At 38.1% G+C, this 15,872-nt stretch overlaps 1 protein-coding gene across 6 annotated transcripts in view; it reads right to left on the reverse strand.

Moving 5' to 3' along the window:
• Positions 1-15,872, reverse strand: part of LOC143145108 (uncharacterized) — a 295,651-nt gene that overhangs the window by 196,469 nt on the left and 83,310 nt on the right. For 2 of the 6 annotated variants that reach the window (XM_076308176.1, XM_076308136.1), the window contains exons 2-3: positions 14,380-14,524; positions 11,341-11,592 (exon numbers count right to left, since the gene is read on the reverse strand). In XM_076308176.1, coding sequence (XP_076164291.1) covers positions 11,341-11,592; positions 14,380-14,421 — 294 coding nt within the window. In that variant the 5' untranslated portion in view covers positions 14,422-14,524. Of the gene's footprint in view, positions 1-11,340; positions 11,611-14,379; positions 14,525-15,872 lie in introns of all 6 variants that reach the window. The other 4 variants (XM_076308161.1, XM_076308169.1, XM_076308145.1 and 1 more) reach the window with 2 other exon arrangements.

Raw genomic sequence — 15,872 nt, forward strand, 5'->3', positions numbered from 1 at the left:
TGGAGTTTGGAATTTTTTTATATAATATTTTTACTTCCACGGTGACTGTTCTCGAGGTCTCGATAATTGCAGCAAAACGGGGCCGTGAGTACGCGCAAGTATCGAGATCGCGTTTATCGAGGTATCACTGTGTATCATCGAGTTTGGAATTTTTATCTACGAAATTTTTATTTCCACGGTGTCACTGCATATCATCGAGTTTGGAATTTCTACCTAGGAAATTTTTATTTCCTAAATGTCACTGTATATCTTCGAGTTTGGAATTTCTGTATATAATATTTTTACTTCCACTGTGACTGTATTCAAGACCTCGATAATTGCAGCAAAATGGGTCCCTAAATCCTTCCAAGTATCGAGATCGCATTTACCGAGGTATCACCGTGAATCTTCGAATTTAGAATTTCTGTACACGAAATTTTCATTTCCACTGTGACTGTACTCAAGACCTCGATAATTGCAGCAAAATGGGTCCCTAAATCCTTGCAAGTATCGAGATTGCATTTACCGAGCTATCACTGTGAATCTTCGAGTTTGGAATTTCTGTACACGAAATGTTTTACTTTTACGGTGACTGTTCTCGAGACCTCGATAATTGCAGCAAAATGGGCCCCTAAATCCTTGCAAGTATCGAGATCGCATTTACCGAGCTATCACCGTGAATCTTCAAGTTTGGAATTTCTATACACGGAATTTTTTACTTCTACGGTGACTGTTCTCGAGACCTCGATAATTGCAGCAAAACGGGTCCGTATATCCGCGCAAGTATCGAGGCGAGACGGTTCAATCTCCTCGTTGCTAAGCGACGAACACTATCTATCCCCTCCACTCGTGAACGCAGCGCTCGTAGTCCTCGTGCAGTCATCGAGATCGCGTTTACCGTGATATCATCGTGTATCTTCCAGTTTGGAATTTCTACCCACGAACTTTTTATTTCCACGGTGACTCTGTTCTCGATAAAACGTTATTGAAGATCTCGATGCAGATTTGCCGCATTTGGCGAGGATTCAAATAGAATTTTGATAGCCACCTTCGACGTTGACATCGAAGGAAACGTGTGTAAGTATATATATATATATTATCCGTCGACGACGACTCGATCTTCCATTTTCCAATTTCCAACAGAAGGTTTTCGAATTTTGGTAACGACAGGGTGACACGCAACGATTGCACCATGTTCGTGCAATGTAATAAATGTGCGTATTAATTTCCACCGTAAATTAATACTATCCGGTAATGTCCTCGTGTAAACAGCGTTATTAACAACTCTGTCGTTTGGAATTTTACGAATCGTCCGATCGTCGATCCCCCCCACTGTGAATACGTTAATATCCGCGAGACGTCTCCCGCAATTAGAGATACACAATCCGTGTCAAACCGTGCCGAAGCTTTTGCAATCGACGGATTTCATTCGTTGTAATTTACTGCGAAAATAATGCACGAACGATTTCGCGATGTTTGCTAATTAGTTGGCTAACGGTTAAAGTCATTAAGCGACACGTAGAGCTAGCTAACCTACCGATCCGCCATTGAACGTTTCAGACCGAACCAACCGTCGCTGCGCGTTTTACGTTCGTTCTATTTATTATCCCGAGCAACCAGGAAAAGAAACGAAATTAATATTTGCAGAAGACAGAAAACGAGTTACAAGAATGCAGCTCCGACGTAGTTTTAGAGGAACTCCGACGAAAGAGGGGCAAAAAAATAATGAGAATGCAAATACGGTTTTTGAATAAAAGCCAGCAACTATGAAAACTACGGGAACAACATAGAGATCTGCTTCTGCCTGCGTTTTCCTCTCCTCTTCTTCCGTAATAAATTGCGTTAAGCGTTCCTTACGAGCGCGATATTTCTAAAATCTCAAAACATTCTACAACTTTCTCGTTTATCGCGCGAAATAGGAGTACGGGAATTTGTCGTCTTTATGGAAATAGACTCGTCTTGTTATACGTGCCAGTAATTACGAAACTCGGATTTATTTCGCGCCACGGTCGCGACAACACCGTGGAAAAAGATATTGAATATCGACGCGGTAAGTGTATAAATTCGAAATGGAAAATACTTGTGCATTTCTCGATTGTCTCGTGTACGTTGGAACCTCGATAGTTGTACACGGTACTAGTACCGAGGTAATCACTTCGGTAAGCAGCCACGCTCGCACATCCCCACCACGGGTCCCTTTCACCTCCCACTTGACTCGTTCCCTAGCAACAGACCCCGCCCACTCACCAACGAGCGAGACTCCTGTACAATTATCGAGGTTCCACCGTACCGACGAGAAAAAAAATATTCCGTACATGGTTCGAATAATTTTTAAACGTGAATACATTGCTAGAAAAAAATCCAACGTTGTTTTTTTTCCCCCATACACCACGGGGTATGGTGAACATTACGGTTCACGATTACGGACACTTATACGCGCGTGGATATTTATCTTTCCTCGTCTGTATTCTAATGGACGTTAATGCGTACTCGTTAATAGTACTATTTCTTTGAACTAACCTAGAACTACGGAATTTCCAATGAAAGATCACTCGATTAGAAAACACTTTGTGTGTTAATGGATTTATGCAAACGGAACGCGCTGTGATTCAAAGGACGCCAGTTTTCGTGTTTTATTTTTTTTCACGTTTTCTTTTTCCTTTTTTTTTTTTTTTGTCTTCGATGATAATAATGCGCAAGTGAAATTATCGATTTCAATTAAACGATCACGGACGCGGACACGGTGTTCTCGTTCTCAGGGAAAAAATTCGATAACACCGATATACATACCTCGTTTCCGCGTTCTTCTATTAGCGCAGCCACGGGTGAAGAGGTGGCGGTATGGTGGTGGTGGTGGTGGCGATGGTGGTGGGGGGGAAGTGAAATAAATCTATATTTTGTTTTATGAGCGCGCCTCGAAATTCCATGAATTTTTCAACTCCACGATTCCGTTCGTTGTTTCTCGTTTGTTCGGCTTGTCCCAATTGATTCGCTGCTCCCTCTCACGTCGATTTAATGCGCCGACATTTTTCGTCGTCTATGCGGCATTTTGTTTATGGACGAGCATAAATTTCTAATTATCGACTGTTTTACGTTGCTTTACGGTGATGTTTATCGCGCGCGCGGTCGACAAGTTAAGAGCTGCGAATGTTTATACGATTCGCGTGCAATAATATAATATAATAACGGTCGTCGGTGTACGCGAGTGAAAAATAACAATCGATAGTCTTCTCCAGCTCGCGTCACAATTTTATTCGTAAATCGAGCATCGGTACTAAATATACGCTATTTAAACAATTATCTTTGTCGATAGTTGGCTACTAAGGATACCGATTTTTGCTGAAAAAAATCGATTTCTCGAATCGGCGCGGATCGAAAGTTGGAAAATTCATTTATTGCCAAATCGTGTAGAAAAAATTGATTTTCTTACGCAAACGAAATCGTTTTTTAAAATAATCAATTCAAAATCGCCATTTTTTATTTTTATTGTCGATTCGTACGATTAGATTTTCTTAAAAAAAAAAAAAAGAAAATTGTGTATTTGTATTTTAAAGCGATCCGATTTTGCCTTGAGAAAATCGATAACTCGAATCGACGTGGATAGAAAATCGGAAAATTAATTCACTGACAAATCTTGTAGAAAAAATAGATTTTCTTGCGTTCAAAACGACGAAATCGTTTTTTAAGATAATCGATTCAAAATCGCCATTTTTAATCTATATTATTGATCAGATTTTCTTAGAAAAAAAATTTGGTATTTGTATTTTATATCTATCCGATTTTGCTTTGAAAAAATCGATTTCTCGAATCGACGTGGATCGAAAGTTGGAAAATTCATTTATTGACAAATCGTGTAGAAAAAATCGCTCTACTTGGGCAAACGAAAACATTTTTTAAAACAATCGACTCAAAATCGTCATTTCTAATTTATATTATTTTGCAGATTTTCTTAGAAAAAAAAATTTGATATTTGTATTTTATAACGATCCGATTTTGCTTTGAAAAAATCGATTTCTCGAATAGACGTGAATCGAAAGTTGGAAAATTTATTCACTAACAAATCCTATAGAAAAAATCGCTCTACTTGCGCAAACGAAATAGTTTTTTAAAATAATCGATTCAAAATTGCCATTTTTAATTTATATTGTCTATTCGTACGATCAGATTTTCTTATAAAAAAAAAAAAGAAAATTGTGTATTTGTATTTTAAAGCGATCCGATTTTGCTTTGAAAAAATCGATTTCTCGAATAAACGTGAATCGAAAGTTGGAAAATTCATTTATTCAAAATCGTTTTTTAAAACAATCGACTCAAAATCACCATTTCCAATCCATATTATTTTTCAAATTTTCTTAGAAAAAAAGAAAATTCTCTATTTGTATTTCAAAGCGATCCAATTTCGCCTCGAAAGATTCAATTCGTCGCAAAAATTTCCCGACGCGAGACATCCCAACAAACCGATCTACCGTTCCAAAAAGAATCGATCAGTCGAAAAAGTCGCTTAAAAATCGTTACCCATAATTCCCGGCATTAAAAATCCTCGAATATACAGCGGTGTTCGCATATCGAAAGACGTAACGTTGCTCGTTACTTTCTTCTCGCGACTAATTTATAATTTATACCCCGTTTGATTTTTCGTTCGCGCGTGTTTCGGTTTTCGGTACTTTCACATTCGACGTTAACCGTGAAATCGCGCGACAGACACACTATCCCGTAATTAATATCGCCAGATGGGTAGCCACGACCGTCTCGGCGAGACTCGTGGAATCAAAAGCGGACTCACAAAAGGAAGCGGTCGTTAAAGAAGGAGCCATTAGCATGTCGTTAGCATAATACAAGGTGAATTTGATTCCAAGTACACGAATGTGCCTCGAACAGTATCGTGGGCCACGGTAATCGCGTTATTATAAGACGGGATTAATTCTGGTTCAACTGTGCTTTTGCCAGAGATGGGATTGTCCAATGGGGAACCGCTCGTGTAGATAACCAATGTCTGATACTTATATTCGTGACGATGGAGCATAGTTGAATGGTATATCTGACACGTTTCTAGTTATCGAGCCACCTCGATAAATGAGACTTCGATCAACGCACCGGGGACCTCGTTTGTTGCACCGTGTTGACAAACCGTGTGGATGATCGCTCGACACACGTGGATATACGGAGATTAGCATTAACGAACATTGGAGCGATCGATGTCACACGATCGAGGGAAAAGAAAAATCTCTCCCACCTATCGGTTCGATTGTCATTTGAGAATTTAATTGGATCGATACCATTAACGTCGTTCGCTCTCGCAACCCCGAAAACTTTATTAAAACCGATCCGTTGCTTCTTTCGTCGCTCGCGGCTTCGTATCTTGCGCGCAGATTTCTTGTTTCTCGTCGCTGTAATTTGCCCCTGATACAACTCCAATGCCACACGAGTAATCATTATCCGATGATTCATTATCCGCGTGGTATTATCATTTATTTTCGCTCGGGAGTTTACAGCAAACGTTGCACCGGTTTCTAGAACCAATTACAATACGTCGAACGAAATCTATTTAGAAATACTCGACGAAGAAACATTGAAACGGGAACCAACCATCGTGAAACTGCGAGAAATTCGAAAGTTTCGTTGGAATCGTAAGCATTTTCTGCGACAAAGTCTACGAAAAGATACTTTTCCTTTTTCTCGACGCGATTCAAATTCTTTTTTCCCTTTACGGTGACGCATTAAATACACCGGAAGGGATTTGCTAGCTTCTGTGCTAATTTTTTGAAACGCGGGCTCAGAAACGTAGATACGTTTTCAGCGTGTAATAAATTTAATTGCGATTTAACGCGAGTAATACTTCACGAATAAGTTTCCGAGCAACGTGTCCAGTCGCGAAGCTCGTAACGGTGACGCACGCTCGAATATTTAATATTTTTATATTTTTTGTAATATTCACGAATATTTGTATATATGTATTTTTTTTATGATATATTATACATTGGTTTGTTGGGAAAGTCGTTTAGTTTTCCAATATGGAGAATATATAATTGAATAAAATGTTTATAAGCTCTGGAAAAATCGTGTTTCATTTTCACCCAAAAAAAAAAAGAACCGAAATGATTTTCCAAATAACTTAATATAATCGTACAACATCCTCACCAATAATAACTGTGACGTAGCAGAGGTAAAAATTTGTCGTTGAAACGACGAAAACATAATTGTACATTACACCACGAACCTTTCGTGTCCAAATATTCCAATCTCCTTCGTTTGTCGCTATGCCAAAGTTACAATTAACGAAGATACTCGAGTATATTTAACCAAGCAATTTTTCCAAACTTTACACTCATTCTTTTCATAATTGGCCGGCCATCTGCGGCTATAATCACGAATACGATTGTTGTATACATAAACCTACGAGCCTGCCAAATGTTATTAAAATCGATGGTCACTTCGAACATTTCCTTTGCGATTTGACAATGCAAGGACATTTGACAAGTCCTCATTTGCACGTTGAGTATCGCTCTTTCGCTCACATTTCGTGACAAATTAATATACATTATATACGTATGATGTATAAGTATCAGAAAAATTGATTTGCAAGGCCTAACGTTCGTTTGTTTCTTTTTTTTTCGAAGAAACGTCTTCAAATCGAGAGGTCAGAGCGCTGCTAGTTGACCGCCCAAAATGAAAATCTCGTTGCGCAAACAACGTGTACAGTCGAATGCGGTGAATCGCGGACAAAAGAGGGAAATGCTTCGCTAATGGAAGCGGGATGCACGTCACGTTTCGAATCTTAGCCGATCGGTGGTCAAGTGACCCGTAAGCGGTCTCGTAATTTTGAAACCGGGCGGTAGTCATCGTAGAAAAGAAAGAAAAAAAAGAAACATTTTCGATTCGAGTAACGCGACCACGGAACGAAACGGACGAGAAGTCGCGGCGCGAAATTTTCGTCGATGAAACGCCCGGGGAGAGTGGAAAAAACAGAATGTAAAACCGGTTTGCGACCATCGAAAGAACGTTTCCTCGTAGCGAAACGACGCGTTCGCGTATTCGCGCCCGATTATCGCTCTGAATTACAATTCCCTGTCCGCTACTACATTCGGGCACGGACGTATTTTCGGTCAACGCTCGGCCAAGACTTCATTCGAGCGAAACTTTATCGGGCGACATTTTCTTTCGAATAATAGACGACGAATCGAAACATCTTACCGTGATTTATTCACGAGGTTCGCCCGAGCGGTGAATTTATCGCATAGATGATTCTAAGAGCGGATAATGCGCGATTTATTATGTTAATTTCGACCGCTCGCATTTTCCATGAACTTATGAAGCAGTGGTTTTTAGAACTCGCTACGGAAATAACAAAATGATAATCCTTTTTTATTGTTATTAGTATTATAATTATTATTATTGATTAATATTATTATTATTAATTATTATTGATTATTATTCATTGTTATTGTTATTATTAATTATTATTGATTTTTATTAATTATTATTATTATTATTATTAGAATTATTATTATTGATATTATCATCGTTCTTTATAATTCTTTATTATTATTATTCTCGGTACTATTCATTATTATTATTAATTATAATTATTATTAATTATTCATTACAACTAATATTCATTATTATTATTAATTATAATTTTTATTCATAATTATTATTCATTATAATTATTATCTATCATTATTAGAAATTATAATTATTATTCATCATTATTACGAATTATAATTATTATCCATCATTATTACGAATTATAATTATTATTCATCATTATTATTAATTATAATTATTATTCATCATTATTATTAGTTACAATTGTTATCCATTATTATTATTATTAATTATAACTAATATTCATCATTATTATTATTATTCATTACAACTAATATTCATTATTATGATTAATTATAATTTTTATTCACGATTAATCATTATTGAATATAATTATTCATCATCATTATCATTGATTATAATTATTATTCATTATTATTATTATTCATTATAATTATTATTCATCGTTATTATTATTAATTATAGTCACTCGTCATCATTATTACTATCAATTATAGTCATTATTCATTATTATAAATTATAGTTATTACTACAACCGTCAGTATAATTATTCTCCATTATCATCGAAACTACTAATCATCATTACCGATTATTATTATTAATTGTCATTGCTATCGTAAATTCTTTTAAGATAAAGTCGATCGACGAGGTTCGCGCGAAGCACTCGCGGCGCGACGTACGCTGAAACAAAATTTTCGATGAATTTCGTACGAAAACCATGGCACGGTGTAACGCAAATAAATCCGTTCGGAATAAATTCGCACGAGAGAACCGATCCGTCTCTAACGTTATAATGTCTCAGGTGGTCCGAGATCTCCGCAGAGTTTACCGTACATCCGGTGTAGAGTATAAAATTGTCTCGTGCAACGTGACTGAATAACAAATCAGATCAAGGTTGCGTCGTTTCGCTGTGACCAGCCGACGGGGTTCAGAAAAATTCAAGCATTACGACATTCGTAACCGCTCGAGCATCTTTTAAATCACTCTGATTACAGAGCAATCGCGACTGTTCTGCGATATCATCGTTTCTTCGGTGCCCAACGATTACGATGACTTCGCGGAAATGACTCCCGCGATAAAATAATAATTTCGTTCGATGGACGAGGAGGAGACGGCTGAATCATAGACCGGGTCGGTCTAGTTTGAAAATCAACGAGCGAACCGATTACGAAACACACGGGCAGGGGGGGGGGGGGGGGGGGGGGAATCGGTTTCACCGTGTGTCATTGTTTACCGTTACAATTATCTCGCACGATTTCGACATTTTTATTCGTTTCGCAATATCGCCCGATATCGTTAGATTTTGTACCCTAGCTGTACGAGAATCGAGTTTACCGTGTTTATACGGTCAATCGATACGATACCGCGGTGTATAATTATAACGTAAGAGGAAAACGATTACACGTTATCTTATCTGGAACAATTAATTTAAATGTGAAGTTACCGACGGGAGGATTCGTCAGATCTGTACGCCGTGAATCGAGTAGAAACTCGTGGCTGTTAAGAGAGTGTACAAGAGAGAGAGAGAGTGAGAGAGAACAGCTTAAGCAATCCACCTGATTTTCATTATTCGAAACGTTACCAGAACGGTTCTTCAGTCACAAACAAATCATGCCCGTGTCCGGCCCGGGACAACATTACTTTCACAATAAAAACAATGAAGCAATCCTTGGACTGATTTATTACTGTAAATATTACTCTCTATTTTCTAGCGCAACTATTTATGTCCCGGTCTCGCCATAAAGCGAGATTACTTCTCCTGCATTATTTTCACAATAAGAACAATGAAGCAATCCCTTTGATTCATTGCTCGAAAACGTTGCCTTCTATCTCGCGCATCCAGGAACGTACACGATCGTGTCCGCTACGAACGTAGCAAACGTTAAGTTCTCCACTTCTGTGTGGATCGTTTCTCTACCAAATAATAACTCAAAAGCGAGACCAACGATCTCACGGTTCTTTCGGACCAAACTACGATGAATCAGAGGGTGACGCATAGGGAAAGCGGAGACCTACGACACGTGTCTTGCCTCTTTAAGGTCTAGTTATAATTATTCTTTCGTTTTTCCTTCCTCGTGGCTTTCTCGAGATTTCGAACGTTTTCGAGTACAATTGGATATTGGAGTTACGATCGATATTGGAGAAAATTTGCAAAGTCGTTAAAGGGCGTTTGAAAGGAATTCTTGTGGCAGATGACGAAGACGAATTTTTCTTCACGGGTTGTGGGGAATATGAGGTTATGTTTGAAATTATTTCTATTCTAGAAACATGTCTAAATGTTTGTACAAAATTTGAAATTTACATACTCGATAGTTTTCTTTATAAAAAATCCCAAATACGTTCTATTTTTAAATTTGAGAACTATTATACATACGTGACTTAAAATTCATTCAGTCAAAAAACATATTGTTTTTACATGAAAAAATTCCTGTGATTTGTCGAAACATGACTCAATATTTGTACAAAATTTAATATTTACATGCTCGATAGTTTTCTTTATAAAAAATCCCAAATACGTTCTATTTTTAAATTTGAGAACTATATATGCGATTTAAAATTCATTTAGTCGAAAAACATAGTATTCGTACATGAAAAAATTCCTGTGATTTGTCAAAACATGACTCAATATTTGTACAAAATTTAATATTTACATGTTCGATAGTTTTCTTTATAAAAAATCCCAAATACGGTCTATTTTTAAATTTGAGAACTACGTACGTGACTTAAAATTCATTTAGTCAAAAAATATATTGTTTCTATATGAAAAAATTCCTGTGGTTTTTCAATATTCGTACAAAATTTTTAATTAATACGCTCGATAGCTTTCTTTATAAAAAAATTCCAGATACGTTCAATTTTTAAATTTGAGAACTACATGCGCGATTTAAAATTAACTTAATGTAAAAACATATTGTTTCTACATGAAAACATTCCTGTGGTTTGTCAATATTCGTACAAAATTTTTAATTAATACGCTCGATAGCTTTCTTTATAAAAAAATTCCAGATACGTTCAATTTTTAAATTTGAGAACTACATGCGCGATTTAAAATTTACTTAATGTAAAAACATATTGTTTCTACATGAAAAAATTCCTGCGATTTGTCAAATCATGACTCAATATTCGTACAAAATTAATATTTACATGCACGATAGTTTTCTGTATAAAAAAATCCCAAATACATTCAATTTTTAAATTTGAGAACTACATACGCGACTTCAAAATTCATTTAGCCAAAAAACATATTGTTTTTACATGAAAAAATTCCTGTGTTTTGTCAAACCATGTCCCAATATTCGTACAAAATATGAAATAAATACAATCAATAGTTTTCTTTCCAAAAAACATTTCAAAGCGTTCAATTTTTAGTACCGAGAACTACACGCACGCCTTAATTTTAACTCGGTCCAAAAATCCCCGATCTCTGTATAAAAGAATTCCTATAGTTTATCGAAACACGGCACCACACACGTGCAAAATCGACGCGCGGGAGGGTCGTCTCTAAAAGAAAAAAAAAAAAAAAAAAAAAAAACAAAATCCGAAAGTCGTAAAATTTTCAGTATCCCGAAATTGAAAAAAGCCTCATCGGTTCGCGATCGATACATCGGAGTCGAAGTATGGGAAAAATCGTGCGGGGAAGTATTTCAATCAAACGCGCATAGTTCTAAGAAAAGTTGCGTGCCTTTGAAGTCCTGATTGAAAAAGCAATGACGTCTCGTGCGCGGCAACCTAATAATCCCTCCGCGAAGGAGCGGTAAGATGAGGAAGATAAAAGTTAAAAGGACTCTCGCTCACCTCTCCGTGCGTGTCCCTTCGTCCGTCCGGGGTGTTCTCCGGCAAGAAGTACAGCCGTAAAGATGCCAGAGGTTGATTCGGCCCCCGGCTGTCCATCCACAGCAGCTGAAGCTCCCCGATGCTGACGAGGTCGGCATCGCTCCAGAGTTTCGTCAGGAAGAAGCTGCCCAGACGCAGAACGCGACCGTTTCCCACCCTCACCGCTTTGTAAAACGTGTACGGGCCGTGGCTGAAGCAAGCACCGCCCAATAACTGCAACGAAACCAACAACTTCGTTCGATTAACCGAAAGACGACCACCATCGATCGTACAGTTTCCTAACATGCATCGTGTACGAGAACGATTCGGTGAACGTTTCATTCCGTTTCGCAACGTTCCAAGTTCGTTCGACGTACGTTTTCGAACGTTTCACGAACGTTTGACGAAGTTTCACGAACATTTGAGAAAGTTTCACGAACGTTTGGCAAAGTTTCACGATCGTTTGTCAAAGTTTCACGAACGTCTGGCAAAGTTTCACGAATGGCTAGTAAAGTTCCACGATCGTTTGTCAAAGTTTGACGAACATTTGACAAAGTTTCACAAACATTTGACAAAGTTTCACGAAGGTCTAGTAAAGTTTCACGACTTCTGACAAAGTTTCACGATCGTTTGTCAAAGTTTCTCGAACGTCTAGTAAAGTTTCACGAACTTCTGACAGAGTTTCACGATCGTTTGCCAAAGTTTCACGAACTTCTGACAAAGTTTCACGAACGTCTGGCAAAGTTTCTCGGACGTCTAGTAAAGTTTCACGAACTTCTGACAAAGTTTCACGATCATTTGTCAAAGTTTGACGAACATTTGACAAAGTTTTACGAATGTTTGACAAAGTTTCACGATCGTTTGTCCAAGTTTCCCGAACGTCTAGTAAAGTTTCACGAACTTCTGACAAGGTTTCACGATCGTTTGTCAAAGTTCGACGAACTTCTGACAAAGTTTCACGATCGTTTGTCAAAGTTCGACGAACTTCTGACAAAGTTTCACGATCGTTTGTCAAAGTTTGACGAACATTTGAGAAAGTTTCACAAACGTCTGACAAAGTTTCCCGAAGGTCTAGTGAAGTTTCACGAACTTCTGACAAAGCTTTATCAGTATTTGTCAAAATTTAAGACGAACATTTAAGAAAGTTTCACGAATGTCTGACAAAGTTCGACGATCGTTTGACAAAGTTTGACGAATATTTGACAAAGTTTCACGAACATCTGACAAAGTTTCAGAATCGTTCGTCAGTTTGACGAACATTTGACAAAGTTTCACGAACGCCTGACAAAGTTCGATGAACGTTTGACACCGTTTGATGTCACGATACGGTTGAAGTTTCATCTCTGCTGTCTCTCTGGCTCGCTGAAAATTTGTACACACTACGGACAAGTGCAAGACAGCGAGAGCACGGTAAACGAAGTAGCAGCGAACGAAAAACAGGGTGAGACACAGTCAACAACCGTGGAGACAGTAGCATATATCGCAATGTTTGACACCGTTTTACGATAACGTGCATCCCGACCGTATCAACGTCGAAATATTATTCAAACCTACGTGGATTCTCCTCGAACTTGGAATTTCAAACGATCCACCAATTGCCAAAAATATACAAAATTTCGTTCCACGCGTAGCGAGAGAATCTATTCAACGTCGTTCGATCAAAACAAATTTCACGAAGAACGTCTCTGTAAATATTTCTCATTATCTTCATTTGTCCGCGTCAACGAATCGGAGTCGTTTTTATCGCGTAGAAATCGACTCGTTTCGAGTTCACCTCGCTTAGATCTTACACGGACGCGGTTTTCCAATTTCCATTTATTTAAACATTCGCGAACGATTAAGGCTGCACGCGATTGCCGAGCAAGCATTTACTCCTTGGTGGTGCACCGGTGAACAGTTATCGGCCGTTATTTTTACATGAAAACGAGCGAACGAAAATACGGGAACGTCCGTTGTCAGCGAAAGAGTTGAAGCACTCTTAAGGCTGGTGTCGAGAGCATGCTTATTTGCGAGCCGTCGGTTCGGTTTTATGGACGTTCGTCAAGCGAAACAAGTCGTTAGGTGACTCATATCCCATGCCGGCGGGACTCATTTGTAACACTGTGCCCCTTTAAACAGCGTTTACTAGCAACACCTTTGTTTCCTGGTAAACACGCAGAAACCGGACCCGTTGCTCGAACAATTTAACATTCGAATATTTTACGGGTTACTCGAGCAACGAGAATAAATTTTAACGCGGTTAAACGGTCTGGTATCTCGTAGAAAACAATCTGTTCGATTTTTTAAAGGGTAACAATTTTCTCGATGTTCGTGTGTCTAGAAAGGGAGATTTTTATTCGACAAGTTTAACAACAAAATTTAGCATGAGAATGTACAGGGTGGACCGTAATTCGTGGTACAACCGGGAGTGATTCTAGGTGAAAAATAAGAAAACAATTTTGGTGTAATATTTTTTTAACCGAAGTTCCGTTTTCGAGAGAATCGACATCGAATTGTACGATGTTTATAATATTGTATGTAATATACGAAGCGAAAGATTATGGAGGAATTCGAGAAATCAGTTTTATTCTCTTTAGATATTGTTAATCGAGTAAACTTAGGTACGCGGTAACGAGGAGGACATTTTCAACGATACTTTAATAGCGTTATGTATTGTAACATTGCAGTAGGTAGTAGTAATAAGTAATAAAAAATTAATTATCAGCAGAAACACTCGGTACGGATTTAAGTACACAATAAACAATGTTTGTAAACGCTATCTCGAACGGAGACAAACACGATGGAAGAGTAGACGACAAGTGAATTGTTCACAAAGATGAACCAACTTTAAAGTCGAATTTCTCGAAAATGGTGCCCGGAGTAAAAAATGTCGCAGCAACTTTTTCTCCCATTTTTTCAACAAAGAATCTTCTCCTGCTCGGTCGAGCTGCAAATTCCAACCCGGTTTGTGTAAACGTAAGAATGTTCGAGTAGAAACCCATAAATTTCGTGTTTCGAATCGTTTTTACATTTCAACGTAACCTCAATTCCGATGCACTTTATCCAGCGATGTTTTTGCACCATCTTGGAAATCTTCTTCCTCGAATGTATTCGAAATAATTATTTACCGTAGCTATCGGTTCATCGTTTATCGAGAATCGTCGATCATCGAGACATCTTTTCAATTCTGGAAACAAATGAAAGTTTTAGGTACTCAACTTCGGAGACCAAGAGGTACGAGTAAGCAAGTCGAGCTTCGAGTTCGCGATTCTCACCCCAGTTGCAACGCTTCCACGAAGAACTGCATTCTCCTGGTGAAAAATGATCCCTTTTTACAAACCCCATTTTTTTCAAGGACTGCTCGATTCGAGCGATGTAAAACATTAGAATAATACTCCCCATTAATCGTACGACGTTTAGAAAGATAGTCGATTAACAATGTTCGTTCGGCATCGCAAACAGAGAGACAAAAATTCAAACCGTAATTCTATCTCAGTGAAATCGATTTGATACTTCTCTACGGTGGAAAATCGAAATATTTCCATTAATTTAATCGTTGTTTCGACTCTGGTCTAATAGAGTCTCGAATTGTTGTCACAAATAGACAAAAAAAACAATTGTTCATTAGTTTTAGAACAGGCAGTGAGATAACTTTCTTCGAACTCATTTTTTCGACTAACTATACACAGCGTATCGGTATCGAACTAACAGATTATATTTAAAAAAGAAAAAGAAGCTACTTCAAGATACGTATGTACGATAGGTACGAACTTCTCGAACGTATTCGATATTTCGAGCACGAATATTTTCTATACACGGTGTCTCGTTTCTAATGTGTCAAAAAATCTCACCGACGAGCCTTGAGCTCGTTCGGGAGGCTGAATGGAAGACGATAACGCAACCTGTTTAGATTCGAGTCAACGTGGAACCTGCAAACACGACGTGATAAATTTTCTACGGATGTTTCGAAACTAACGCGCGCCACGTACGATACGAGGTCTCCTCGGATGGAAATTAAGCCTCGGTTTCGTGTAAAATTGATAATAATTCAAACTCGACCTTGATCTCTCGCGAACCGTCGTTTGAATGGATACTCGGTACACGCTTCGTACAAATTTTGTATCACATACCGAGCCGATACAGATCCGTTCGCGGACACGAGTTATTTTTATTCGGGGACGTCCCATCGAAACGAATCCTAACCAACGATAAGAACAGATTTCTCTTTTATCTCGCGACAAATCGAGAACACCGTACGGGCTAATTATAAAAAAAAAACGCTCGTCGATTCACGATCGATGTTCTCGTCGAATCGTATCGTGGAACTACGTGCAACGTCGCATAAAATCATACTGAAATTTAAAACATTACCAACGCAAGAATTTATCGACGACGCGACCCGTTTGCAAAATTTCCCAAAAAACTTTCCGCACCGACTGTACGACGCGCAATTTTTTAATCATACTCCGAGTCACTCGCATTATTTGATTAAAAGAAGTGTTTGCTATCCTACAGAAAGCGAGAGAAAAACGAAT

This window comes from Ptiloglossa arizonensis, chromosome 1 (assembly GCF_051014685.1).
Source record: "Ptiloglossa arizonensis isolate GNS036 chromosome 1, iyPtiAriz1_principal, whole genome shotgun sequence".
Taxonomy (NCBI): Eukaryota; Metazoa; Arthropoda; class Insecta; order Hymenoptera; family Colletidae; genus Ptiloglossa; species Ptiloglossa arizonensis.